At 56.3% G+C, this 27,832-nt stretch overlaps 1 protein-coding gene across 1 annotated transcript; it reads left to right on the plus strand.

Moving 5' to 3' along the window:
* Window positions 1-27,832, plus strand: Tex264 (testis expressed 264; the record flags this gene model as incomplete). The annotated part of the gene is given in 5 exon segments (XM_005410319.2): window positions 1-166; window positions 2,126-2,416; window positions 11,339-11,560; window positions 23,918-24,086; window positions 27,266-27,832. Coding segments are annotated over 4 exon segments (918 nt in total). The 3' UTR covers window positions 27,535-27,832.

Raw genomic sequence — 27,832 nt, forward strand, 5'->3', positions numbered from 1 at the left:
CCGGGAGGCGCGCGCGCCGGGGCTTTCCCGGAAGGGGCTCGGCCGGGCGGGCCTGGGCCTGGCCGCCTCCGGGCCGGGGTAACTGTGCCTTTCGCCCGCAGCTCCGGAGCGCCTGGCCCCGCTGTGCCGGACGCCATGAGTTGCTAAAAGTCAGCCTGCCCGAAAGGTGAGCCGGCCCTGCCTTCCCTGCCTGTGCCGGGGGGACGCGCGGCCCCTTCGCCCTCCCGCGCTGCCCTGGCCTCCGGGACCCGCGGGAACAGTGCCCACCCACTTTTCACAACGGTTTGGGAGTCAGGAGGAAAAGAAAGACGGGGGTTTAAGTCCTACCGCTTTTGGTATTGACCCCTGGACCTCTACACAGAGCTATGTCCTCCGCCCTCTTTGTATTTTTATTTTGAGAAGATTTTCATAAGTTGCCTAAACTGGGCTAGAACTTTGGGTCCTCCTGCCTCATCCTCCCAGAGTGCTGGGATTAACTCAGTTATCTTGAACAGGAATTGTGCCTCTGATGTCAGAGTGAGGCTTGTCACTCCCAGGGCAAGTGGTGGGCTACGTGCTGAGAGCTTCCCAGCTTTGGGTCAGAGGTGTCCAACATGGATTAAACGTTTGGGCTTTTCTGGAAGCCAGGGAGGAAAGGAGGTGGAAATAGGGCGCGGGAGTCCGACCTCCTGGGTTTTCATGGCCTGCGTTGTGGTTCAGGCGGCTCCTCCCTTTAGCACCTGTGTGTCCTCGGGTAAGTGTTGTAACTTCCAGACACGGCACTTGCTTCCTGGTCTGTAGCTACTTTGTTGGGTTGTTTGGGGGAGGAAGGTAGGAGACGTGTTTCCGTAGAATAAGGTCATTATCAAGAAGACAGGGATGCAGCCAAGGGGAGCCGCAGGCAGTAGGACGAGGAGTGCTGCAGGGAGAGCGCGAAGCCGCTGCACAGGCTGCAGAGGGTGAGGGGACTGGCGGGAGGTGCTTAAGTCTCTGACGCCAGAGGCTTAGAAATGTGCTCGGCCTTTTGGGAGACAGACGCTGCTCATTGTCTCCAAAGACAGTTTTTCGGCATAATATTTTCACTGGGAACAAGTAAGTGCAGAGAGCTAAGTTTTCCATAGGGCTGGAGCACTGCCTTTTCCGTTCCAACCTTTTAAATTGTAAATACTCCTTTTCTGAGTGACTGAAGTGGCGGTGCTCCCGGGCAGGCCCGTGTTTCCTCCCTGTGTGAACGGTGTTCTGTTCTGTGTGCTGCAGTCCTGCCTCCTCCCTGGGGTGCTCAGGTGAAGCCCTCCCGAAGAGGGTTAGGCCACCGGCTCCCACCCGGCCCTGTGTTAATTCTGGACCTGTCCTGTGCAGCTTCTCTGCCTCCCGGGAGTAACGTTACTTCCTCCTCTGTTGTGTTTCCACTGTCAGCAGCCTTTTCCTCTTCTTCTGTGTCTGCTCTGTGGGCTGGTACAACGAAGCGTGTTAGCATTGGTGGTTCAGGTCTGAGAGGCCCCAGCTGGGCTGCGCTCAGCTGTTCAAGCTGGTTCTGGATGAGTGAGCTTGTGGATAGCAAAGTCCCGGTGGGCCAGATGTGCAAAGGAGGTGCCTATGAAATGTTTTTCCTGTAGCACATTTTCTCCCTCATGCTTTTCCTTTTTTGTTGCAAGTGTTTGGACCCTGATTGCTTGTCTGTCCTCGGTCTGGCGGTGGTGTGTGAGACTTGGGGAGGCTGGGCTTGACAGTGTCTCGGCGGGGGAAGGAAGGGGCAATGAGGGGAAAGATAGACTGGTAGCCTCTGGTCTGTGTCAGGATGTGTGTGGGGGGACAGACTGCTCAGGACCAGGAATTTGTCCCTGGATGACTCATTCCTCTGCCTCTCTATGACTCAGTTTCCCCAGATGTGACCAGGGCTGCCAGCTGTCAGGCTGAGCTACTCCAAGAGCTTCAATAACTGTGATTAAGAAATAAAGAGGCTTGTGGCTTCAGTCATCTTTTGTGGCTCCCTTCTAGGTCACTACGTGTGTAAACACTTCTGGCCCTCCCCCTCCCGGGTCAGAGCACCCAAGACCGGGTGTGGTTGGGCCAGAACCCGCCGGCAAGCAGGTGAGCATGGTCAGAGCAGGCTACCAGCCTCCTCTCCCTTCTGTCTCCTTTGCAGCTGCCTTAGGGTGTGGTGTGGGGGCCCAGCGCCATGTCGGACCTGCTCCTGCTGGGCCTTATTGGGGGCCTGACTCTACTACTGTTGCTGACGCTGCTGGCCTTTGCCTGGTACTCAGGCCTGTTGACTGGGGTGGCAGTGAGTGCTGGCTCGCCCCTCATCCGCAACATCACTGTGGCCTACAAGTTCCATGTGGGGCCCTATAGCGACACTGGGCGGCTTTTCATGGAGAGCTGCTGCGTCTCCCCCAAGCTCCGCTCCATTGCTGTCTATTATGACAACCCTCACACGGTAAGGAGCCTCCGTGGAGTTCCGCCCCATGGATGGGCCTGGGCCAAGGCTTGGGGGTGGGACTCGGGGTGGGGAGATTTGGGGGACTGGGTGGGAAGGTCTTTGAGCTGGCCCGTAGACCACTTCCTCTCTGAGCTTGAACATCCGTATTTAGCCTGGATTCCTGCTTCAGGCATCTGTGAGCTGACTTCTGCTTGCCTAGGTCCGATTCTCCTTGCTCATGGCTACTTGTGCATTTCTTAGAGCAGTGGACTGTACCACTGTGAGTCCTTAGCTTCTGCCTGGACTTTGGTCCCTTTGCTCCTCTTGCTGTGCTTCCCTCTTCCGTCTCCACAGGCTGCCCAATTTGCAGTTTTGTCTTACTTCTGTGCTTTCCCTCCCTCAGCTTTCCTGCTGTGACAGTAAGCCCTTGCAGCCTCTTGGCATGGGGCATGGAATCCCATTTCTCCACAGTTCTGGTGCCTCCTGACCCAGTGATGTGACATTTCCTTAGACGTCAAGCTGCCTTTTTGGGAGAGGGCCAAGTGGAACTAGATGAGGTGCTCAGAATGTCCAGGATGCTGGAGTCAGAGACTAATCCAGCATCACAGGCACCCTGTGGGCGTCTGGCTGTCCTACAGCTGCAGTGAGTCAGGGCTTGCCAATGTAGGTCTCTTGCCATGCTATGGGGTGGTGCTGCCCACAAAGAGATGGGCTGACAGCCTGCCAAGGACTCTTCAGTCTCTTGTCAAACCATGGATTTGGAACCCCCAGTCTGAATTTCCTCGTCGGGAGAGTTCAAGCGGGCATTCCCTCGAGCCTGCTTGCTCTCTGCTGACCAGGCCTCACTGGGTGTACTCAGTTGAGACAGGAGTGTGCTGAGCTTCTCTGTCTGCCAGGTCCTCCTTTCAGCTGCGCTTTGGAGATGAGTCAGACCTGGTCCTGTCCTCAGGAAACTGTGGTGGCAGGTTAGCCTCACACAAGTAATTCTCTAACAAGGCACTGGGCGCAGTGCCTGCAGAAGTTTGAGCTGCGGGTTTAGGGAGGGGCCTCCAGTATGCTGAGGAGGCCTCAAGAGGAGCTGGGTTTCCGTGGGGCTTTCTGACAAAGAGTGGAATTGGAACTGCCGCAGAGGACCCCTTGGCTGAGGAAAGCAAGAGCAGAGGCCTGGAGACAGGGTGGTGAGGAAGCGCAGCCGGTGGACATGTGGTGGGTGGAGAAGGAGGTGGAACGCTTCTGTGGGCCAGGCGGTGGGAGGTACAGAGAGTTGGGAGGAAAGGAGTGGCACCATTTTCCAGCTTCGGTTTAGGAAGCCACCTGGAGGGCAAGGGGAGGCCGGAGGGAGGTGAGGTAGAGAGGCCTGGAAGAGACTGGGCTGGGTGACGGCTGATTGAGGAATGAGATGGGGAGGTTTATAGTCGCATGCTGGGAGGTGTCACAGACTAAATGTTGGGAGCATTAGGGACCAAATGGACAGGACAGGTGCGGGGCTGTGGAAAGCGTCTGGACTAGAGGCCTGGTCCTTGCTCTGTCAGGGTCTGCTGTGGAAGTTCTTGCCTCTCTTCTGCGCTTCCCCAGTCCCTTCCCCTCCTTCCACACCTGGCCGAGGTAGAACCCTTTGCAAGGCCCCTTGTGTTGGCCTCTTTTCTCCTCAGCATTTCTATGTGTTCTGGAAGCCTCTTGGGCTGGAGGTGTAATTCCAGGACGGGAAAGCCCATGGCAGCAAGTACTCTGGGCTCAATAGCACATAACTTTTCTCAGCCCCTATTCCTCATCCGTAGAGTGGTGGTAAAATGCCTGCTTCATAGTTAGACTGGCACGGATTCAATTAAGTGATAAGGTGAGGCATTCATTCCAGCATCTGGCCCTCAACATGTTTAACAACAGCTGAGAAAAGGGTGGAAAAAACACATTATTAGCATGTGCTAAGCACTGTGACCTGGGCTTAAACCCTGTTGACATTTGGCCAGTGTAGAAGATGAATGGACAGTTTAGTGATCCTGCCTTCCTCAGTCCTGTGTCATTCCAGAAGATGTCACATTCAGAGCTGGCTCACACTCTTGCACTGGGATGGCTCAGGGACACTTGGATCTCTGCCTGCTCTGGGAGCTAGGCAGTACATTTTCTTCCTGGTGGATTGTAAATGGGAAGTATGGACCTTCGGCTTCAGGTACTCATGACAATTACAGACCGTCTGATCCAGAAGGACCTGAGACCTCCTGGTCTGTACTCTGGTACTATAGGAGCAGGGGTGGAGGTGGGGTTGTGGGAGGATGAGGTGCAGCTAACAGGAGTGAGGTACTGATCTCATACTTCATTGTTTTCCTTCAGCAGATACTTGAGCACTGGATCTGTACTAGTCTGTGTGCTGAGTACCAGGGCAGTGTGGGGACCAGGGGGCCTGCCCTCAGGCGCTCTCAGGGGACACCTTCTCGTGGTCCTGGTGGGATTCATTCCTACCAGGAGGCTGAGAACCTAGGCTTGCTGCTCCCTAGGCTGCCTCTGTTGGCGGTGTCCAGTGTGGGGTCCCGTGTATCTGGTTCTTGGAGAAAGGGAAGTTCTAGGCTGACCTGTTGAGTATCCCACCTCTACTTCTCCATCTGTAGCCCAGCATAACGGGGTCAGAATGTGCTCCTGGGAATATGGGGAGGAAGTGAGACTGTTTTAGACTGTGAGTGGGGCAGTGAATAACCAGGTTAGAGGTGCTGCCTGGCTTTGAGGTGTGGATTGACAGCTTTCTAGGCCTTCCCTGGTTTAGGCCAGGGGAGGCTGGTTACTGAGAGAAGCCTGCGGAGCTTGTCTACTTCCTGTGGATCTAGGAGGGAGCACTGAGGCAGGAGGGTGACAGTTGCTGGAAACCCCTTCATGTCAGATGGCGCTTGAGCCTGGTGTCCTGGAGTCCTCCTGTATGGGGGGAGGCTGAAGTCTGGGCAGGTGGTTTCTGTGAAGCAGAAGGATGGATGTCCATTCCCTGGGCTGCCTGGAGGCCTTGGCCTGACTGAGGGTAGGGGGGAGGAAGGAGAGAGCGTGTTAGGAACTGAATAGGCCTTGGCAGTGGCTGACACGTGTCGCTCTAGTCCAGGGCCCAGCATTCAAGATACCTGAGGTGAGAGGCTGAGTTCCAGACACCAGGGTCTGTGATGGTGGTACCAGCCGCAGACCTGCTCATGTTCATATGTAAGTGGTCCGTGTTGCCCACACATGGCTGAGGGGTGGGTCCTGGCTGGAAAATCTGCTCTGCCCTCCGTTCCCTTTCTCAGATGAGTGCTTAGGTGTGGAAGTGGACTGTAGTCTCTCCTTCTGGGCCTGGGCCTGGGCCTGGAGCCTTTAGGGTTGGAGGGGAGCCCTTAGTGTTGGAGGGGAAGGAAAGCTGGGGCGGCCGTGTGTGCCTTATTGATCCTGGCCAGCTCTGGCCTGAGGACAAGAGCTAGTGGCTGGGCCGCTCTCAGTGCCCATGAGTCTGTCCTGTCTGTTGGTCAGCCTCGTCCTTCACCTCTTGGTCCACCCTCTGCTTCTGCTGTGTTTGTGGCTTAAGCAGCCTGCCTGCCTGCTCTGTGGGAGCCCAGCTGAAGCAAGAGGGTAGGGCAGCTGGTTGCATTGCCTAAGACTGGCCTGGATTTGCGCTTATCTACCCCCTAGCAGGAAGTGCTCGCACTCCCACGAATGGTGCTGGGGGACTGGCGCACACTAGGTTCTGCCTTTAGGAAGCTAGGCTGCCAGGGAAGCCGCTTCTCTTCATCATGAGAACTGAGGCCTGGGGCCACTAACTCTGTAGGACCTGAGGCTGAGTTAGGCCCGCCACCCTCCCTTCTCAGTGGGTGTAAATTTCCCCCAGACCCTCTCAGAGGCACTTGAGTCAGATAGAGTCAGGGAGGGGGTGGTGAACTCAAGGGCTAGGCACAGCTGTCCCTTACCCCAGGTACCTCCGTGCTGCCTAGGCCTTTGCTCCTCAGCAGGTTATCTGTGGGGCAGGTCTGAAAAGGTGAGCCCTTCTCTCACCACCAGAGCTGCCCTTGGAAAGAAGGTGAGGTAAGGGGAGGGGAGAAGGCTTTGGATTCAGCCTTCGGGTTTGAATTCAGGCCCCACTGCTTCCCTTCCTGTGACTCTGGGTGAGTCACTTGGCCTGTCTGTCTCTTCATCTGTTGAATGCGAATGAAAGAATCCCTTTACTGCCAGGTTTTTTGTTGTTGCTGTTGTTATTCCTTAGTTTTGTTTTTGGTGCTTGGGATTAAATCTAGGGTCTTGTGCACACCTAGTGTGACCTACCACTGAGCCACACGTCCAGCCTAGGGTTTTGGTTTTTGTGGGACTAAATGGTGAGGATAAAGCCCAACCTTTGACCCCTAATAGCTGCTTAGCCCTTGGGGCATCTCACCTTGCCTCTGAAATCCTTTACCACTGGCCTCTGTACTTTCAGAACCCTGCCTTCCTGCCGCAGGTTGCAGGGCTGTGTCGAGGGCATTGTGCAGGGAAAGGATACAGTATAACCTGTTTCTAGCCAAGGCCTAACTCTCAGACTCAAGTGGCTGTGGGTTGTGTGGTACAGCTCAGGAGCAGGTCTGCTTAGGTTTACACCCTGACTCTAGCACTGTCTTCCTGTGTTAGCTTTGCTGAGTGGCGTGGTTTCCTGGGCCTCGGGATCAGGGCCGATGGCACCTGCCGCACAGTGCTGTTTCGGTTTGATGGGAAGATGAGTAGAAGGCAGCCCGTGGTGCAGTGTGAGGCCTTGTCAGGTATTAGCGCTGCTAGGACTATGCTTCTGGAGGGTAGAAGCAGAGCGAGTTTCCTGGAGGAATTCCAGGTGGAAATTCTCAGAAAGCTGTGGCCCCCGCCCTCCAGGCTGGCATCCTGCTGCCTCCTCCCTTCCCTCCAGGCCTGCAGTATGGGTCCTGACCTGTGCCCTGGTTATCTGCATGAGCACTTGTCCAGACTCGCTCCTGCCCCAGTGTGCCTTTGAGCATCACCTGCTCATGAGGCCTGCGGGGCTGATCCGCAGCATCTGGGAGAGTGCGTGAGGCCCACTGTCCAGCCTCTGTAATGGGAACGCACCATGGCCTTGTTCCCCCGGGAGTGCAAGTGAAGGACGCTGCCTTTACTTTTCCACTTACTTTGTGTAGCTCTAGGTTGGGTTGGGTTGGCTGGCACGTAAGGGGCCAGAGCAGCCCTGTGACCCTGGGACTGGCAGATCTCCAGCAGCTCTCCATGTTGTTTGTGGGGTTGGCGATAGCTGTTTGTACCAAACCCAGTGGGTACCATTTCTTTTACCTCTGCCAGCCCAGGCTGGTCTCGAACTTGCAGTGATCCTCCTGCCTCAGCCTCCCTAGTGCTGGGATTACAGATGTGTGCCACCACGCCCAGCATTCATTTCTTTTATCTTGATCCTGGAAGATAGTAATCTTGTCGTGTTCCTAATATCAGTGAGGTCTTGGCCAGACAGGGCCCGCAGGTGATTCTCTTTGCTATGGCCAGACAGCACAGTATCGTCAGAACCCTGTGAGGTCTTTCTGGAAGGGCAGATGGAGCCAGCTCACACTGGAGATCTTTAGGTTCCAAGCAGACTGCCCTCTTGCCTTCTTCAGTGCTGGGACTCAAGGGGGCGTACAGCCCTGAGGAGATGCCCTGGACTCTGGCATGTTCCTCTCTCTTTCCTGGTTCTCATGCTTTGAGGGCAGATCCTGAGTTAGCTTTCTTTTAGCCAGAGTTCTTACCACTGCCCGTCTCCTCTGCGGTTTCTGGCTGGTACAGCTCTGGCGTGACTCTGATGCTGTGCACAGGTACCCAGATAATTGCTGATAGGGAGGACAGGGAGCAGGCAGGTGGGGAAAGCCCAGGCGTTTATCTCAGGGTTAGGCACAACTAGAAATGCTGCATTGAGCCAAAGTGTATAGTGTCTCTTAACCTCGGGACACCCACACCTTGTGGGCCCTTGACAGCCTTAGTAGGCCGTTCTTCCTGGAAGTAGACCTGGGCTTTCCTGGGAGACCAGGGAAGACTTTCCCTGATTCTCAGCCAGTCTTACCACTCCTTGGGTTGTCTAGGGCTTGTCTTATCTCCTAGCTGGTAACTGGTTCAGCTGCTTCCCACATCTAGCTTGGCATGGAGCTGCTTAGAACGGGGAGGCTGAGGCTTCTCTTAGGCTGCCCTCTAGCTGCTAGTCAGGGCAGGAGAAGGGGTAAGAAATGTCCTCCTTGTGGAATTGGGGGGTTGCTCAGGTGGAAAGGGAGTCTCTGCCCCCCACACGGCCAGGATCCCAGGAGCCTTGTTTCCTTATTGGCTGCCTCTCTCCCTTGTGGCGGGAGCTCTTTCTCCAGGTAAAAGGGAGGAGGAGCTGTGTACATTATATAGCATCAGTGAGCTCGGACTAAGAACATCCTCTGTGCACAGAATTCTGGACCTTTTTGCCTTGAGGCCTGGGGTGGTTGGGAGAGATAGGGAGGCCTCGTTACCATACAAAACAAAGACTGATCCCTTGGTGTGTATTTGGAATAAGGGATATTTAGAGGCATCTGGAGATAGCTTGGTGGAGAGCATCAAAAGGCTTTGAGGGGATGGGCTTAACAGTCTTACAGGATGGACAGGAGTTTCCTAGCCTCAGGGACTCTGCAGTAGGGTGAAGAGGACGTTTCAGGCAGCGGAAGTAGTTTATGCAAAGGCAGGAAACCTGGGAGTGTGGCATGTTTGGCTGCAAATAGTTCCATGTGGGTGTGTGCAGTGGTGTGGCAGGGGAGGAGGCTGGCACGGCGGCTGGGCCAAAGCTTGGATCTGTTCCTCCCTCTGCCACGTAGACACTCCTTGGGTGCTTCTCCATCCAATCTCTGGCCCCTACCAGGACTGGGGACATAGACAGGAGGTGCGTGTATGGATAGATCCGGGCAGTGTTGTGTGGGTTATGCTAACAGACTGCCCTGCGTGCTGGGCTGTGGAGTCTAGTTTTGTCTTAGAGTTGAATTGGGAGCCACTGAGTTTCTCAGCAGGGTGATCATGGTATTCTAATACTTTTTGTGGCCTGAAGACTGTTGAGCTGAAGTTTCATGAGGGCTCCTGCATTGATAGTAGGGAAAATCCTGGAACCGAGGCTTGATTCGAGTAACCTTCCTCCCTTTGCTCCCTCTAAGCTACATGATGTTTCTTTTGTTAGCACAAGTTGTGAGGGTCAGGGATGTGGAGGTAGGCTTTGTGATAGGCACAGACCCTTGTTGTATCGGGATGCCTCTGGAAACCTGCTCCAGATGAAGAGCAGAGTAGGGCAGCTGCACCATCTAGAGACAAGAGGTGGTACTGTAGCATTCTCCGGGGCGGCTGGGTGAAGCGACTGCTGCTGGTAACCGCAGACTTGATCTGGCAGGGGAGATTGCAGGCAGAGGAGAGACTGCTACCAAGCCACTCTGAAAGGCTCCCTGAGAGAGTGTTTGAACCTGAAGGATGGGTGGGGAGGAGCTGCATCTTCAGAGATGAGTATAGGTGGGTATTCCAGGCCATGGGACAGTTGTTAGTAGCTGTGTCTTAGGTACTAATAACCAATAACAGTCATAAAGCAGTTGGTGAGTGTGTGGCCCAAGCTAAACCCTTGCGAAATAGCTCTTAATATGGTAGGGCTATAAGTAGCTGTCAGGGAATTGAGGCTCTAAGAAGCCAAGGTACTTCGTGACAATCAAAGACTCAAGAGTTACACCCCACCTGGCCCCTCTCCAGCTGTGGATATAACCACTGCGTTTATGTACTACCTGCTACTGAAGCTCCAAGCCAGGTTTGTTGTCACTGGATTCAAGGGGACTGCAGGGGGACCAGAGCCAGAGAGGGTGAGGACGTAGGGTAGATGCACGTGTCCTAGTAGAGTGATTCTAAGGCAGGCTGGGTTGGCTAGAGTAAAGGAGGTAATGAAGACTGTGAATGTCCCAGGGAATCGGTCTCCCAGGTCCCAGGAAAGCGCTAGACTGCGAGAGCAGAGGCAATCAGTAGTAATGGCTTCATTGTGCTGAGAAGGTGAACCTCCTTCAGGGAGGGAACTAAATACAGAGGGAGTGGCTTGTTCTAATTTAGGGGTAAGCAGGTCCTGGATAGGGAGAGGAGAGCTTTGGGGTGAGCAGAACTTAAACTTGAGACCCCAAGATCTGTGTGTCCTGGATTCAGGGATATCGACCCCTGGGAATCCAGCCCAGGAGCTGTAACTTACTTGGCAGGAAAACGGACAAGGGAAGTAGGTAGCTGGCGGTGAGACAAAGTGCAGCTTCTTGATGCCAGGGAAAGTCTGGCTGCTTAGGCCTTGGGTCAGTCCTAGATAGAGGTGCAGGCTCACAGAAGAGCTTATCCAGCTGGGGCTGCAGGCAGCGCGCGCGCGCGCACGCGCACACACACACACGAGCATGCACATGGAGATTTCCCAGGATGTGACCAGGAATGAAGAACTGTGGGCTGTTTTCTTGTCCACGTTCCTCAGTTCTGCTCCCTTAGCTGCCGTAATTTCTCTGCCAGCGAAGCTTGTTTCTCCAGGATCTGGGAGGACAATGACCTCGTTGGGCTGTACTAGATCCAGACATCAGGGTCCTCCTGGAGACCCTCAGGCAATGGGAGGGCCCCTCAGTGATGCAGTTGATGGTTTGTGTGGAGGTTATGGTGCAGAAGTCCTCTCCATGCTTCCCTGTCCTGGGTTCCTAGAGGACAGAGGCCAGGTCTGACCCTTGTGGTGATGCCTGGGTCTGCAGAGTAGGGGTGGTGCATTTGCTGCAGGAATAAGTGAAGGGGTATGTGTGAGGTCTGCAGCAGGGTGCACAGGCAGGAGCAATGAAGGGGTTTGGGCAGGAAAATAACGAGCTCTGTGCTGGGATCTGGGGCTTTGTGGTCTGGGGAGCAGGCGGTTCTCCCAGGCCTGAGCTGGCACAGACAGTAAGAAGTCTGAGCACCTTCCTCCTCGGCCCAGCACTGAACACAACTCTGCCTCTGCAGGTGCCCCCCGAGAAGTGCCGCTGTGCAGTGGGCAGTATCCTGAGTGAAGGGGAAGAGTCGCCTTCCCCTGAACTGATCCATCTCTACCAGAAATTCGGCTTCAAGATCTTTTCCTTCCCAGCACCCAGCCATGTGGTAACAGCCACCTTCCCTTACACCACTGCCCTGTCCATCTGGCTGGCTATCCGCCGGGTCCATCCTGCCCTGGACACCTACATCAAGGTGAGGCATGGGTCTGGTATGTATTTTGGGGGGTCAGCCGTGTCCCATGGTGAGGAATCAGGGGTAGCTGTCCAGGATGGAAGAAAGAGGCAGTTTGATGCGGTGGGAGCACCTGGGGGCTCTCCTGTAGCACATGCCTGGAGAGCTAGGAAGATGGGCAGAGGCCATAGGCATCTTTTTGACATGCCCAAGACCTCGTAGGAGCCGGTGTGTCTCCCCAGAGCTTGTTCAGAACCTGGTCTAATCTGTCTGGTTTGGGCAATATCCGTAGAGCTCATCCTGCACTCCATGCCCAGGTGGATGGACAGGCCCTCTGTCCTCGTCCTGCTAGAGGCCTACAGAGCACAACCTTGAGGCTCCCATTGGCTGGGCAGGCTGAGGTCCCATGTGTTGTCCTGGCACCGCCTCTGGATGGGTATAACCCTGCTCCCTGAGCCCAGGACTGGGGCACCAATGACAGGTCCTGTCTCCTCTTCCTGCTCTGGAAGGAAGTAATGCCAGCAGCCTAGCCTACCTAGGAGAAAGGGAGAACCGGGCACCAGGAGGTCTGACAGAGCCCCTAAAGACCTTGCCCTGCTGTATATATTTCTTCCTCTAAACATTTCATAAGCTTGGGTGCTAGGAAAACAGCCTTACTTTGGGCTTAGAAGTGATGTTTATTCATTAATTCATATTTATTATGTGTGTGCTGGGTGCCCTGCAGGACATGATAGGAAGTGTTGGTGTTTATTATGGTCAGGCAGTAAAGGTAAGTACTAAGTGTCAGACAAGAACAGAAAATGTATGTGCTAGAAAAGAAGTGTGAGAAAGTCAGGGGGCCGCTTAGGTAGAATGGTCAGGGACAGCCTCTCAACGGCAGTCACTTGAAGGCAGAATTCCAGAAGGATCTTTGGAGAGGATGTAAGAATGGTCTAGGCAGAGCAGGGCAAGACACACAAATTTGATCTAATGCAGTGGGGAATTACTGCAGTGTTTGATTAGAGCCATATCTTGGGACCAGCTAGCCCACCCCTGGGCCTGGATCATGGATCAGAGGATGGATGGGTGTACTTAGGGATCAGTCATGAATTTCACCATGAATTGTAGCAGCTTGGACTGAGCCAGTGGCCATAGAGGTGCAGACCAGCACAGAGATTTGTAGTCTCATTTTGGGGTAAAACTGATGGACTTGGGGTAGGCTGGCTGTTGGGGCAGGGGAAGTAGAGACATCATAGAGGTTTCTGCTTCCCTTTGGGTGGGTGGGTCAGTGTGGGTAAGTGAAGGAGGACCTGGATTTAGAGGAAGCAAGCTCTGTGGGCTGTCAGTGGAGCTACCTGAGAGACATCTAGATGGTGTGGACACAGCTGAATGACGGCAGTGTGCGGAAAGTCTAGAGATCAGGTAGTCCTTGGCTGGAGAATATGTTTTGGGATGTCAGCCTGATGATGGCATTTAATCTGGGAGTTGCCCCGTGCCTCCATCCTCTGGGCCCTAGACAGCTGGTGGCAGCAAGGGCTGTGCAGAACGTGAGGCCGGTGTGGCTAGGGCCAGGGTACAGGACAAGAGCCATCCAGAGTGGGAGCTCGGCAGACCTGGAGGAAGGATCCTTGTGACTTTGTCCTCCAGAACAGTTTTGGGAGAGGGACAGGAAGTGGGAGCTCAGACAGGTACTGGGAAAGGTGGTATAAGAGTCTGGGCTGGGGAATGAGTAAAGGAGGCCCTGGGTGGTCGTCGTGGTCGTTGTGGTCAGAGCCAGGATGGCCGAAGCGGGCTGGCAGACCTGGAAGTGGGAAGGCTGTCTTGGTGTGGTGGTGGTGGGGCGGAGGCAGGGGGAGGGTCAAGAGGAGTTTCTTCTGTGACCTGGAGGGTGCTGGGGAGGATGTGCTGGGTGCGGGCTGGTGGTAAGTGTGGGAACAGGAGATCTCAGTGCCCTAGGCCCACTCAGCGTGCCCTCTCAGGTGAGTCCTCCCCCATCTCCCTCGAGGTAGGGCAGGTCCGTGTTGTCTCGTCCCGTCTGTGCCTTCCTCAACCTCAAGGGCTAATCTGGAGGGGAGCACTCCCCCACGGAAAAGACTTCTGGGTTCCAGACCTTAGAACAGGGCGCATGGCATGTGGTGTGGTGGCGAAGGACTCAGCCACCAAAGCCTTTTCCTGGCTTGGGGTTTATTTTTAGACACCTTTGTCCAAATTTCCCGGCCCCTGACAGCTTCACAAGTTGCCTGGTTTTGACGTCACCTCTTTGATGAAAGCCCTTTCTCTTGCCTGCCCCTCCTGTGGGAGCCTGTCTGTGTTCTGGACTCGGCTCTCCAGCTGGGGGCTGGGGGCTGGGGTGAGGAAGCCATGGTATGGAGGAAAGCGAGGGGTTTCTCCTAGAGGTGTCTGGGAAGCATGCTTGTGGGAGTGTCGCCATGCGCAGGGGGAGAGGAGGAGACCAGGCTGCCCACAGGGGAGGCTCCGTCCAAGGTTCTCACCCTGTTCCTGTGGCAGGGGGCAGGGAATGCCTCTGCTTCTGGTTTAGAGGGACCTTGTTTCCTAGGGAGATTAGGAAGGAGCTGACTTGGTGTACTGATTATAGCTGGTGATCGACAGGTGGCCCTCTGCCTCTTCAGCCCAGGGGTCACTGGAAACAGGTTGGAGAGGTTGCCTCCCACCCTCCTTGCTGCTGCTCTATAGACAGAGAAAAGCAGCTACTAATGAGACTAGGCACTTCTGACTCTCAGCCCTGACAGCTGGCTGCCTTTACCCATGAGCATGGTGCATGTGTACACACGCACGCACGCACGCACGCACGCACTCTTTTCTCTCTGGCGCTGGGACTGCCGTGAAGGTTCTTCAGATGGAATGACAGCAGTCGTCAGCATTGTGTTTCAGAGCAGGTCAGGGAGGCCAGGAGCCCTGCTGCCAGAAAGGGAGGGACGGCTTGGCAGCCTCACCTGTGTCCCCAGAGGCTGCGGTGAGAGGCTGGGTGAGGTCTCAGAACTTTGGGTGGGGAAGGTGGAGAGCAGCTGCAGATGTGCCTGCATCCTGGGGCATGACTGGTCTCAGGAGACAGTGAGGGACCTGGGGGTCACTGCAAAGAGCCCAAAGAGATGCATTTGTCAGACCCCCTGGGGATTCTAGAAGGGATGGCTAGATCCCAGCTTTGTGATCTGTGTGACAGCTCTGGCTCTCTGGCCAGCTTTGCTCTGCTTGGCAGCTTGGAAAACTGAGCTGTAGGAGCTGGAACGGCCTTTTTCCACATAAACTACTAGAGAATCCCCTAGGCTGAGCACTCCAAAACAGCGTGTGAGGGATCTCTGGGTGCTGTGTGACCGTCACTGAATGTGGAAGATGCTCAAACTTGGTGAAGCTGCTCCACTGGCATCTAAGAAGGGATTATTCTGAGGTGCAGGGCATCTTCTAGTAGCTACAGGAGGGAACTGGGCTTTCTTGAAGTTGCCTGCAAAGGAGAGAGAGGGTCAAGATGCAAGTCCAGAGTAACGCTCAAAGGCCCCGAGCCTCACCTCAGGTTAGAAGCAATCTTTTTTCTTTTTTATTTTTTTGCAGTACTGGGCATTGAACCCAGGTCTTTCACACTGAGGTACATTACGTACCTGGTGTTTTTAAAAAATTTTTATTTTGTGACAGGGTCTTGCCAAGTTGCCCAGGCTGGGCTCAAACTTTTGATCTTCTCCCCTCTCAGCCTGCCAGAGTGCTGGGATTACAGGCAACTACCATCACACCTGGCGTAAAACCAGTTTTAATGAACGTCTAAGACAGCTTTGAGCATATGGAGTGGACCAGGACTGAATGATGGAAGACGGGACCCTGTGGCTGGGGTTGTACATAAAAGGTCGCTAGATCGGGACTGGGCTGGTGACTGTCCGTAGCAGTTTGTAGGGAACAGTGAGACTGTTAGACTGACTGCTCCCCTCTCCTAAGTTTGCTCCCCTCCCAGCAAGGTCCAAAATCCCCATAAACTCATTTTTCTGGGTCTCTGATTTCCAGGAGTTCTTAGGGGAGGGCCCTTATAAAATGCGTGGAGCATTTTCCATGTTTAGAGAGACAGGGCATTGCTTGATGGTGGCTGATTTTTTTTTTTTTTTTGTCTTTTTGAGACAGGGTCTTGCTGTGCAGTTCAGGTTGGCCTTGAGCACACTTTACAACCCAGGCTGGTCTGGAACTTGCAAAGATCCTCCTGCCTTGGCCTCCAAAGTGCTGGGATTACAGGGTGTGCCACCACGCCCAGCCTGATGGTGGCTGATTGATTGACTGGGGGAAGTTAGGCCCTGGAGGTCAGACTTGGCCCTTTTTCGGTCGATTTAGAGAAAAGGATTGCAAGAAGAATTTCCAAAGGGATATGGCCTGACTGTGAGGGGAAGTTTGTTGGCTGAATTTTGGGACTGCTGGGTTGACTGGGGTTGTCCTACGAGGGTCTTAAAGGGAAAAGGACCACAGTTCCGAGACTACTGTGGAATGGCAGCCTTAGCTGTATGTTGAGGGGTCCCGGAGCTGGCGTCAGGACCTGAGTGCAGACCCTTACCTGCTTCAGATTGCCACTGCACATCAGCAGCGTGCCTGTTCTGGGTTCCAGGGTTGCTGCGGCAACTGCGGTGTGAGTGGAGATGGGAGGCGTTGGGCCCACCCTCCTGCAGGTAGGGTAGGTGCATCCGGAGGAGGCAGTTCTTTCCTGGGAGCGTACTCACTGGGAGCTAGACTTGAAGGGGAGCCCTGGGTAGCTGCAGGTTGGAGTCTACCTAGGGTGGAGGTGTGGGGTAATAGCATGGTGATGCCGTGGGGCAGCTGTCTGGGAACTGGGGTTGGGGGTGTTGGTGCCTGTGGAAGTGAGTCGTCTCTGTAAGCTCTGTGGGCTGAGGGGAAACACCCAGTAGTCTGGTCAGAACCTGGGTTCTAGCTGGGCATGTTGGTGCATGCCTGCAACCCCACCAGTCTAGGGGTCTGAGGCAGAAGGATTATAAATTTAAATTCAGCCTGGGCAACTTAGTGAGACCTGTCTCAAAATAAAAAAGGGCTTGTGATACAGCTCAGTGCCAAGGCCCTGGGTTTAATCTCCAGTACCACAAAAAAACAAAACAAAACAAAACAGAAAACCTGCCTGGATTTCTGCCCACTGGGCTGTGAGCCCTATGTTTGTTTCCCCTTAGCCTGCCTCAGCAGCTCTGAGGAAGTTGGTGGGTGGGCGCGTGTCCATGCCAGCACAAGAGGCCCAGTGGAGAACAACTGGGCCCTGGCAGTGGGAATCCAGGTGAAGGGGCCCGTGGGGAGTTTGAAATCTCCCTTTCTCGGCCCACCACCTTTGCCCAGCTTTATTTTAATAAGAGAGGCTGGGGGTGGGGTACATAGCTCAGTGGTCAAGCGTGTACCTGGCCATGTGCAAGGCCAGTTTGCCCCATCACTAAAAATGGGGAAGAGGTGGAGTTCTTACCTCAACTCCTTTGCTTATTCTGTGGATATTTAATGAAGCCTCCTTCCTGTGGTATTGTTTGGGGCGCGGGATCCAGCTAGGAGGCAGTCGTAAGGGTCTAGTCAAAGGCAGCGTTCCCACTGTTTTACTAACAGGAAGAGTCCTAGAGAGGGGAGGTTACCCAAGGTCAAGGGGTGGAAGCACTGGTGGAATCCAGACTGAGTCCCGTGGGCTGGGATCGCTCCTCGTTACGTGCCTCTTGCCACTCTGCACTGTGCATGAGCGGGACTGGGACCAAGAGGCTGAGGACTTGTCTTGAATTCTGGATACACTTGGGATGGTGCTACCATCAGTCTGGGGATGGCACTAACACAGCCCAAGTCCACTTGACCCTCTGTCTCTAGCCTTGGTAGTTAGAGTTGGAGACTGAGGCTGTTGGTCTGTGCCCATTTGCCCAGCAAGCCCTCATTAAAAGGTGGCCTTGCAGATACTCCCAGGGACAGGAAGCAGCTGCTGCAGGCAGCAGTGGGGCCTCATGTCCTCACCCTCCGTGAGGCAGAGGCCACCCCATTCCCTGGCTTCCCTTGCTGGATCTCGTGGGCCAGCTCACTGCCAGAGCTGCTTCCCGCTAGTTGGCCTGCTCCAGCATGGAAGGAAGGCATTCTCAGCAGCCCCAGTACCTGGCCCCCAGACACCCTTTCCTATCTCCCCCGACAGAGCTTGGCCATAATGAGGAGTAGGGTGGAGAGTCGCGGGAAAGGCTGAACAAGCCTTGCAGGGTGTGGTGTTCGGGCTGGGTCTGGGAGGGTGGGCAGTGCTGTCTGTGTGGATGACAGGTAAGACAGAGGCCCTGGTATCCAGTGAGACCAGAGATTGGGATGGGTCCCATCTACCAACGATGATATCTGAGCAGATGAGTGAGTGACAGTGTCCAGGCCAGGATAAGGAGCAGGCCTCTTTGAGTACCGGGAGGTAAGGAGGAAGAGCCAGAGGCCACAACCAAACTCTGAATAAGGAAAATAAGTTAGCTGAGAGTAGCAATGATGCCTCACTCCCAGATACCTTTAAGCCAAGCAGAACCTCCTCCCTGCCACATCAGGAATTGGATCCCTGGCACCCCTTAGGGAGCTGTTCCTGTGGGTCGAGGTATGGGGGGACCCACAGGAGGCGAGGTCCCTCTGCTGACCTAGGCACTGGAACCTGCTTTTCAGCCTCTCTGGCTTCACCCATTGCATCTGTCCTCCCCCAGGACTGAAAGCACAAAGCCAGCCTTTGCTGGGGTGGCGTGGGAGCCACTACTCTCGAAATACCAGCTTGGATATTGTAGCTTGGCAGTCCTGCAGGTCCCTGGGGGCTGAGGCTTGTCTGGATGGTGCTGTGGGGTTGGGGCCATCACCAATCCAGAGGGAGTCGCCTTCTCTAGGCAGATGGAACTTAGCAAGGAAGGATTCTTTTGTTATTTTCCGGAAAACTTGGGATTTAGGATGTGGGTCGGGGAATGTTCTGAGGAGGAAAATTGCCCAGGGAGCAGAACGACTCTGCCTTTAGCAGAGCCCTTAGATAAGGAGAGGCCAGCTAGTTAGGTGGCCAGGAAACCTGAGACTGACATGAAAGACTTCCTGAGGGATGGAGGGGAGGTCAGAGAGCAAGTGGGAACTGGGAAGTTCAGAGCCTTCTCGTTCCCTCCCTCCCTCTGCCCCATCTCTTCTCTATCCTTCCTGTCCACTTGTCCTTCCCCTCTGGCGTTTCCTGACTCCGCTGGCTCCCAGGTACAGGGCTTCATGGCTCCATCTGCCCTGAGCAGCCTTCCTGCTGCTGGGTAATCAGTCAGCAACGTTTTCATCGGCTTGTGAGCCCGACAGGGCTCAAGGTCCTTGGTTACACAAATGCTGCAGAGATAGTTGGGTCTCAGAGGGGGTGAGCTCTGCAGCCTGCCATGGGAAAGGAGCATTTAGAGGTGCCCATATTTAAAAGGGAGAACTCTGGGATTTCAGATCTGACCTGCATAGAGCTCTGGCTGGGCTCTCCGTGGGCTGCTCATGCCTGTGCTCCCCAGGTCTCCGGGCCCTGGGGAAGGAAGCACTGGGCATGGGTGCAGGGCCAAGGCTCCCCGGTCTGCCTGGGCACCAGGATGCGTGAGGCCCTGTGTCCCGGGTGCCTGCTCGGAGGGAACCGTCCTCTGCTCCTCAGTGTCTCAGCCCGTCCTGGTGCATCACTGCTGTCGAGGCCCCCGCCATGAGCCACCCAGGAGTCCAGGGCCTGAGTAGCGCCAGGGAGATGAGCAGAGGTGTAAATTGTATGGCGAGCTGCCGGCTCTGAGGTGAAAATGAAAAGTCTTCAGGCAATGGCAGCAGCAGGCACAGCAGGCTGGGGTGCCAGGCCCAGCACCTCGCCTCCCCACCCTGTTCACTCACACTTCCCCTTCTGCAGTCTTCCCCAAGCTGCTGCCCAGGTCCGCCCCTGCCTGCCTGGCTCCTTTGCCATTTAGGGGCTTCCCAGTCCCTGGGCTAGACCTGATCCTTGATCTCTTGCTTCTGTTACAGTTTCTAATTTGGTGACTGGTGCACAGAAGAATGGGCTGTGTTTTGGTTAGTGGTGACTTAATGTTTGTGATAGTTCAGTCATCGTTCTGATTTTTCCAAGTACACAGTTGTCTTATCTTTAAATAATGGTACTTTTATTCATCCTTTCCAGATCCCTACTTTATTTGAAATCCTTTCTACTCCCTTTATTGGGGAAGTTGAGGCCCAGAGGGAAACCACTCATTTGTCAGTAGCTAGGCCAAGGTCCTGGGCTCTCTGTGACACTCCCTGTGCCCTCTGTCCCCTCCCTGGCAGTCTTTCTCCCTTCTTGTCTCTTTTTCTGTCATTTTCAGAGCTTTGGGCCTTGCTGCCACTAGAGAAAGGAGCAGGGGAGGACGGTCGTTAGCCCTTCTGCAGACCCCACCCTCCCCCCACATCCCACAGACAGGCTTATGTTCCTGGCCAGGAGGCACCGGGCGTTCTGATGGAGATGAGAGGAGGCCAGAGAGAGGGAAGTCGCGGGCAAGTTCCTGGGTAGAATAATAACACCTTGCTGCATTCAATCCACAGCCCCCCTGCTGCGCTCCCCGCATCCAGCACTTTGCACACGTGACGCCAGCCAGCTGCCTGTGGGGCGTCCAGGGTCTGAGCCCCCATCGCAGGGACTGCTGGGTGCAGGCGGGTGCACGTTGGTGTCTCTGTAATTAAAAATGAGCATGCATCACTTCACCCAGCAAGATGCCACCACCTTGGGTGGGATGCAACAGCTGCTTGCTGGTTGTGTGTCTGCCTGGCTCTCCAGCCTGGCATAGAGGGGTGGGTAGGACTGGGCAGCAAAGGGTAAGCAGAGAGGGCCCAGGACCTCTCAGCCCCACGAGGCAGGAGGTAAAGGGCTGTGATGGGGTGGGGATGCATCAGGCCAACCTCTTCCTTTTCTGGGCCAAGAGTTTGTGTAGGAGGTGTGCGCCCATTCTTGGCCCACACCCATGTTCCTTTTGGGCATTGCCGTCTATCTCTGAGCAAGCCCAGCCTGTGGGCAGCCTGGGAGTGAAATCCGTTCTTGGCCCCTAGTGTGGGCCTGACCTCGTCTGTCTTTCACCCACTCCATACCTCTAGCTAAAGCCAGAGCACAGGCTGAGGTTCTGAGAGCAAAGCACAGAGTGGTGATAGCTGAGGTCCTCTCTTTCCTCCTTCCTCCCTCTCTGGGTTCAGAGACTTTCTGAGGGCACCATTGTGTCTCTTCCCCCTCAGAGAGGGCCTGATGGTTCCTGTGAGCCATGTGCGTGAGTGGGCCCTGGGTGGTGGGCTTGTCAGGTGACCAGTGGCCAGAGGCCAGAGCAGGGTCCCGCGTCCTGGCAATGCTTCCGCATGCTTCTGGCTGTCTGGGTGGTCCAAGCGCGGGTGTCAGAGCTGGGAGTACCGAAGGCCTATCCAGGCTCCTTTATTCACCAGGCCCAGCCCAGTGTGGCATTGAGCTGGTGTCCTTGGCCATTGGCAAGCCTATGCTCCAAGGGCTCCCTGGGGCTGGCTGTGGAGGAGGCATCTGGCCTCGCCTTCCTCCAGTGATTTTTCCATGCTTACCCGCTCACCGACATGTTGCCTGGGCTGCAGCCCCTGTGGTGCAGTGAGGACCTGAGAGCCCTCCTTTTTGCCCCCAGAGGCTGCGCCTGGCTGGGAGGGACAGGGCTTGTCCTCTCTGTCCAGTCTTGCAGGGACAAGGCATATGGCCAGGCCGGCCTCTCGTTCCCTGTCTGCAACCCCCAGTAGACTCATTCCTGCCCAGTGAGCTGAGTATGTGGGGGAGAGGGCTGTCCCAGGAAGTCTTATAAGAACAACTAGAAGCCCCTTTACTTGCCTGTGGGCTGAAGTTGGACATTCAGCCCTGTGCCTGCCTCATCCCCGCTTCTCCTCTGCCCCAGTCTGCATTTTGACAGGATCCGACATGTATTACAGTGGTTTGGGGTTGAGCAGTCAACAGGACTTTAATTAGCTTCGAGCTTCCCCCCAGTAGGGAGGGCCAGGGGTCCCCAGGTGGCAGGGCTGGGACCAGGCTGGGTGTGGGTCTGAGGCAGATCTGGGCAGCCGCATCTCCTCAGGAGGCTGGCAGGGCGGGAGGGAGACGCAGAGGAGGGAGGGCTGTGTACCCAGGCCACAGTTTTCTCTTCAGCCTCTGTAACCCCTATTCCTGTTCTCCCCGATGGCTTTGAGATGAAGGCAACGACAAGGATGGAGGATGCAGTTTCCATGGCAACAGGGCTGTCCACAGCTAGGCAGCTTCAGAGCCAGGCTCTCTGGAGGAGGCAGATGTGTAGAGCAGCCGCAGAGTTGCCTCCTGCCTGCCAACGAGGGGGCTGGCAGAGCAGGTGGTACAGGGTAGATGCCTGGTCCTGCCCACCCTAGTGCCCAGCCTAGAAGAGAGGGTGGAAAGAGCACTGCCCCCTGTTATCATCTCTTAGGCCACGGACCTCCACAGTGGAAGTTAGGGCTGTGGCCTGAGTGTTGGTGGGCTGGAGCAGGGTCCCCACTGTCCCTGGAATCTGTGGGTGGGCGCAGGCTTTAGTCTCTGAGAGAATCCCCAAAACAGCTCCTAAGATGGCTCATGGCCACTCAGTGGCTGTACTTATGTCCTGTAGGTGTCCAGCTCCTGTGGATGGGGGTGAAGGTCATGCCCTTCCTGGATCTGGGAACCCTTTCTTCCCTCAAACTACTGGGGAAGCTCTGGGGCCTTCAGAGAGCCTCCTTGGCCCTGGCCTTGGTAGCCTGGCCCAGTTTGCTGGGTGGGGCTAAGTGTGGACAGATACCCACCCCCAAGGGCCAGTGTTGGAGGGGCCCAAAGCCTGGTAATGTTTGCTTCCTGTATCGTTTTTGTCGGTCTCCAAAGGGCCAAGGCTGTGGTGGACATGTGTGTGGGCGGAAGAGCAAGGCAGCTGTCAGAAACAGCAAAAGTGTGTTCAGGGACAGCAGAAACTGGGGCGTGGACCTGTGGGCTGAGGGGCCAGAGCCACCAGGTTGACAGAAATGGATTCCAACTACGAAAACTAATGACTTTGCGTCAGCGACTTGGATGCACTGGGTCCAGGGTGTTGCCCTCTGAGGTTGAATACATGGAGATGCAGGATGCAAGGCTTTGCCTGGGCAACTCATGGAGTTGGAGGCTGAGCTGCAGCTGCGCTGGGCCAGGTTATGTGACTTGCTGGTGTACACTCCCTCCAGTTGGCACTGAGGGTCCTGCTGGATTTGCTGTTCAGGCGGCTGCCTCTTTTCCTGGTCCCTGAGCAGGTCCGTTGGTACCGCCCTCTTCCCTGACATTAACTGGGAGAGCTTCTTCAGCACTGCAGTCGGCTAGGCAGGCCGACAAGTGGGGTCCTGGAGTGGCTTCTCTGAGCCTGGCCGTGAGTCTCTCATTACTGTGAAGTGCAAGGCTCCTCTCAGAGCTTGTGCTGAGAGCGGCGGGTGCTATAAATATCTGTGCTGTGAAGGTTGGCAGGTGAGCGGTGACGGGGCTCACAGTCATCTCGGTGGGTAACCGCTCTGTCAGGGGGAGGCGGGGAGGCTCTGCGGCAACAGACACTTGACTCTTGTCCTCACTGTCGTGTCTGCCTCAGGGCACCTCTGGTGTGTCTGCCTGCTTTTACACTCGGGGGACCGGGAGCATGGGGGCCTGTGTTCAGGCAGAGCGGAGTGGGATGCGTTCAGAGTTTGGGGCCCCTAGAAGCTGGTCTTTCAGCCCAGTGGGAAATGTCCAGTGCTAGACCCACATGTTGTGCCTGCTCCTCCTGCTCAGCCTCCTCTCCCTTATCTGAACCTCTGGCCCTGGGAGAAGGCGTGGGAACAGCACTTGATGGCTCAGAGGCTGACGTGGTTCCAGGAGGGGTCACAGCCCTAGCAGGGGGATGGGAGCAGAAGCAGGGTCCGAGATGTGTCTGCTGGCAGAGGCTAGAGAGATCCCAGGGTCAGAGACGCTGGCCTCAACTAATATTTCTGGTTTAGTTGGTGTTGTCCAGGGTAAAGAGGATGTCAGGGACAGATGGGGGTTTGGGGCTGGAAAGTCTGACAGGTTAGACCTTGATTTGGGAGCCTTGGGGGTTCTTAGAACCCCTGTTCTGGATGGTCTAGATGTGCTGAGCTTCATAACTCTGTGAGACTAGCTTTTTGGTCCCAGACATACATGCAGAATTAGCAGTGTTAGGCTCTTGGGTTCTTTTAGCCCTGTCCTGAAGGGTTGTTAAGGGTTCCTGGGTCCGTAGACCACTATGCCCTAGAGTATAGGGGGGTTCTTAGGGGGGGCCTGCTCTTAGGGAGGGCTTTGCAGGTGCCTCCCTCAGTAGGGGTTTTCAGGCACAGCCAGCCCCTTGGGAAAGGACAGATAATAGACAGTTCTCTAGCCACCCAGGGACAAGGGGGTTGGGGTATGTGTAGGGCTCATTCCACTTTTTCCAACTCTCTGGCTAGGAACGGAAGCTGTGTGCCCACCCTCGGCTAGAGATCTACCAGCAAGACCAGATCCATTTCATGTGCCCACTGGCACGGCAGGGAGACTTCTATGTGCCGGAGGTGAAGGAGACAGAGCGGAAATGCCGGGGTCTTGTGGAGGCCAGTGATGCCCAAGTGGACGATACAGGTATAGAATGGGGGGGTGAGGGCAGGACCCTGCCGGGAGCCCCTCTTCTGGATATCCAAGGGCACGGTGAAGGAGGCCTCTGTGTGTTGGCACTGTGTCAGGCATGTTTGACAGAGGGAGGAAGGACACTCCTATCGCAAGACCACATGCAGAGTTGTCTGTTCCCAGACACATGGTTCCATGCAGGTGTGGGTGGTTTCGCACGTTCCCCCGGCAACACAGATACATAGCGCCCCTGTTGGGGTTCTCTCCAGATGCCCAGGAGTGCCCTTGGAAACGCAGGTCACAGATAGTTGGGTGCTCCTGGGAAGGGGCTGAAGCAGCTCAGGAAAGGAGTCGCTTGGCTGGGGCGCATCAGGATCTGGGAGGTGAGGAGGGATGAGGTGTTCTCCCACCCCTCACTCTGGGACCGCACCAGCACCAGCCGCTTTCTCCTCCCTCCTTTCTCCTCCAGGCCAGCTCGTGCACCTGCTGGCAGCCAGTGTCCAGGTCCAGGGCAGCAGGCCTCTCGCCTGCTCCCAGCCCACCTCCTGCCATAACTTTTTGTGACCCCAGGCTGTTGCCAGTGGTCCCGGGGGCCAGCCGTTTGCTGCCCTGCATGGAGCCTTTCTGACTCTGAATGAGTGTGATTTCTCGGAGTGGTACAGAGCTGGGGGGGTGGGGGGCAGGGGGCTGTCCCTTCTCCTCTTTCTCTAGGAGACGTTCCGCACATCCAGCCTTCAACAGCCAAGGTCACCCTCGAGAGACATGTGCAGGCAGGGGCTGGTGGGGGCAGGGTGCTGGGAGGCGGTCTCTGCTCCCAGGGGCCTGTGTCCAACACAGTTAACTTCATCTGCCACGTTAATTACCTCCATGGGGTACTGGCCCCTTCTGCCTGGTCGTGCCCGGCAGACACTGCTCCGTGCTCCTGCTGTGGGCACAGGACAAGGCACAAGGTCGGCAGCCCCAGGCAGCCCCCAGGACAGGAAGGAGGAGCACCTTGGCCTTCTGTGACCTCCCTCTGCTGCCTGACTACTCCCTCTGTGACACACCCACTGCTTCCTGTCCTCCCAAACACGGCCTGCTGGGAGTGTTGAAGGGCTGCTTGGCACCTGCTAGAGCTGGCTGCAGCTGCAGCTCCCGTACCCTCCAGCTCCTCGGCCTGCCCTCCCCACCAGCCTGCCCACCCCCTCCCGAGTGCGGGGGCTGACGGTCTGTCCACCCCTGGCAGGGCCTGTCTTGACACTGGGGGCAGACTCTGGGTATCTCCTGCCAGGTGCATGCCACTTAGCAGTGCCTAGTGGGTGCGTGGCCACCCAAGGCTTGGTCTGTCTCTGCCTGCCTCCGGGCTGGGCTGTGGCTTTGGCTGAGAGGCGAAAAGGGGTGATTAGCTGCCTTGTGCCTGTTATTACATTGATGTATTATTTAGCTCCAGAGAGGCGATGAATATTTGATCTCTGCACTGGCTGTGGGACGAGGGGGAGGAACTGGGGTGAAGGTGGTAGCTTCATAGCCCCTGGCCAGCAGCCCTGGGGCTGTAGCTGCTCCTCCCTTGCTGTGTCCTCTCCTTAGGGATAAGGCTCAGGGTGCTGGGACTCCCTCCTGTGTGTACTTCACTGGGGCTGTGGGGACGCCACTCCCCGGCCTTCACCTTCTTCATCCCAAGTGCCTGGTCTCCCTGCCTCCCAGCATGCTGAGCCCTGGGCTGAAGGAAGCCCCCATGGGCTGCTTCCTCTGATCACTTCTAGCTCAGGGGTGGTAAAGGAGGCAGCCAGCTGGGAAGCAGAGGTCTCCAGAGTCATTGGGTGGGTGGCAGGCAGAATTTGGCGGTAGTGGGTCCAGGGAGGAGCTGCCTCCCTCCTGGTACCTTTAGGTCTGCAGCCTCTGGACACTGATGATGGGGGCAAGGAGCTGGCGCCCTGCCCCAGAGCTCAGCCTGGGCTCCCGCTCCTCTGTGTTAGCATGCCTTTATGTAGAAGCCATGCCTGGGGCCCCACCAGCGCGAAGGTCCTGGGCAGCAGGTTGGCACTTTCAGGACTCACTCTTCCACTGAGGCCCAAGAGGGCATCTTCTGGGGCCAAATAGGTTGGGCAAACAGGTCTCAAATTCCCTCACTTTCAGTGTAGGCCCCAGCTGAGGTTCAGGGACAGCTCCAGGCCAGTCCAAATGCAGAGTAGTCCCTAGATGCGTCTGGCTTTGGGCTGTATCACCATGGAAACGGGAGCTGGGGAAACTGGCCCATCCCTCACCTTGTATGGTGGCACATTGTGGGCCTGAGTTCTGGGTTCTTCCTTGCTGCCTTCTAGCTGCGCTCCGTGCTCTGGTCTGGAGAGATGAACGGAGGGGTCGTTCCTAGTTAGGGAAGATGAAGAGCCACTTGCTTAGAGGATGTACTGGGTTGGACAAGCAGATGCGGGAGGACCTGGGCTGTCGCTGGCCCAGCACGGCTTGGGTGCTGCGCAGTCACTGGGTCCCTTTTTGCTGCCTTGTACAGGAAACAGCAGTGGCGAGGGACAGGCTGTGGAGGGGGAGGGTTCCTCTGGGTTGGCCCAGGTGCAGGGGAGAGGGTCTGTATGTCATCCCAGAGCCCTCCTTCTGTGACTGCTTGAGTGCTTGCTGAGACTTCCCTCTGTGTGCCTCAGGCCCCTCCGCAAGTGTGGAGACCGATGGTGGCCAGAGGGAGGGGCCGGCCGACTTCCTGGACACAGCTGTTCCTTTGAGAGGTCGCGTGGGGGTGGGCACTGGGGAGGCCTCGCGTCCATTCTTGGGTCCTCGGGCCTAATGGGCAGTGTTGGGTGGCTGGCCTTGGAAGACAGCCTTCCAAGCCTGACACTTCGCCTCTTTGTTCTCCCCTCAGCTCCTCACCCTGGGGCCGCGTAGCCCTTAATGGACTGGACTGGGGGCAGCAGGCTTTGTGGGAGTGCGGGAGCGAGGCTAATTCAGGGTGAGGAGGGGAGTGTGCGGCCAGCTGCTCCCCGCTTCCTCCCCCGCCCTCCCATGCTCTCAGCCCTGTGGCTTCAGCCCCGGTCAGGGCAGAGGGCAGCTGGAATGGGTCTCCTGAGCCGAGGTGGGCGTGTTACTCGTGAGCAGCTGGGTGTGCTCAGGTGCCACGCTGCTGGTGGGCTCCTGCTCTGGAAGAGGGACCGTGGGTGGGGGTGCCGCGGTCCCGGGTAACCTGTGCTCCCTTGTCCTGGCCACAGGAGCAGACAGGACCAGTGACACGAGTTCTGTCAGCCTGGAGGTGGGCCCCGGCAGCCGGGAGACTTCAGCCACCACGCAGTCCCTGGGGGCGAGCAGCCGAGGCTGGGATGATGGCGATGACCGCAGCGAACACAGCTACAGCGAGTCAGGCGCCAGCGGCTCCTCCTTTGAGGAGCTGGATCTGGAGGGGGAGGGGCCCTCGGAGGAGTCCCGGCTGGAACCTGAGGCCAGACCCCTGGGGGCCCCTTCAGGACCTCAGAACCCCTGAGGAGGGGGAGCGGTCGCTGTGCCCTGTGCCCCTCGAGGACCTGAGCAAGCTCTCCAGCCCTCTTCCTCGTTTCCTTCCCCACATGGCCTGGGGCCTGGGGCCTGGGGCTCTGACCTCGCCCACCCCAGGGCTCTGGCCCAGCCTGTCCCTCGTTGCCCTCTGGCTCACAGGGCTGGAGGAGCCAGGGTCTGTTGCTTGCATCAGCCCCCTGGGTGGCTGCCCCGTGGTCTTTTTTCAGCCTCATATTGGAGCTTCCAGAATCCAGAATAAAACAGATGATTTTCTTGTTTCCTCTTGA

This window comes from Chinchilla lanigera, unplaced genomic scaffold (assembly GCF_000276665.1).
Source record: "Chinchilla lanigera isolate Chin_1 unplaced genomic scaffold, ChiLan1.0 scaffold00131, whole genome shotgun sequence".
Taxonomy (NCBI): domain Eukaryota; kingdom Metazoa; phylum Chordata; class Mammalia; order Rodentia; family Chinchillidae; genus Chinchilla; species Chinchilla lanigera.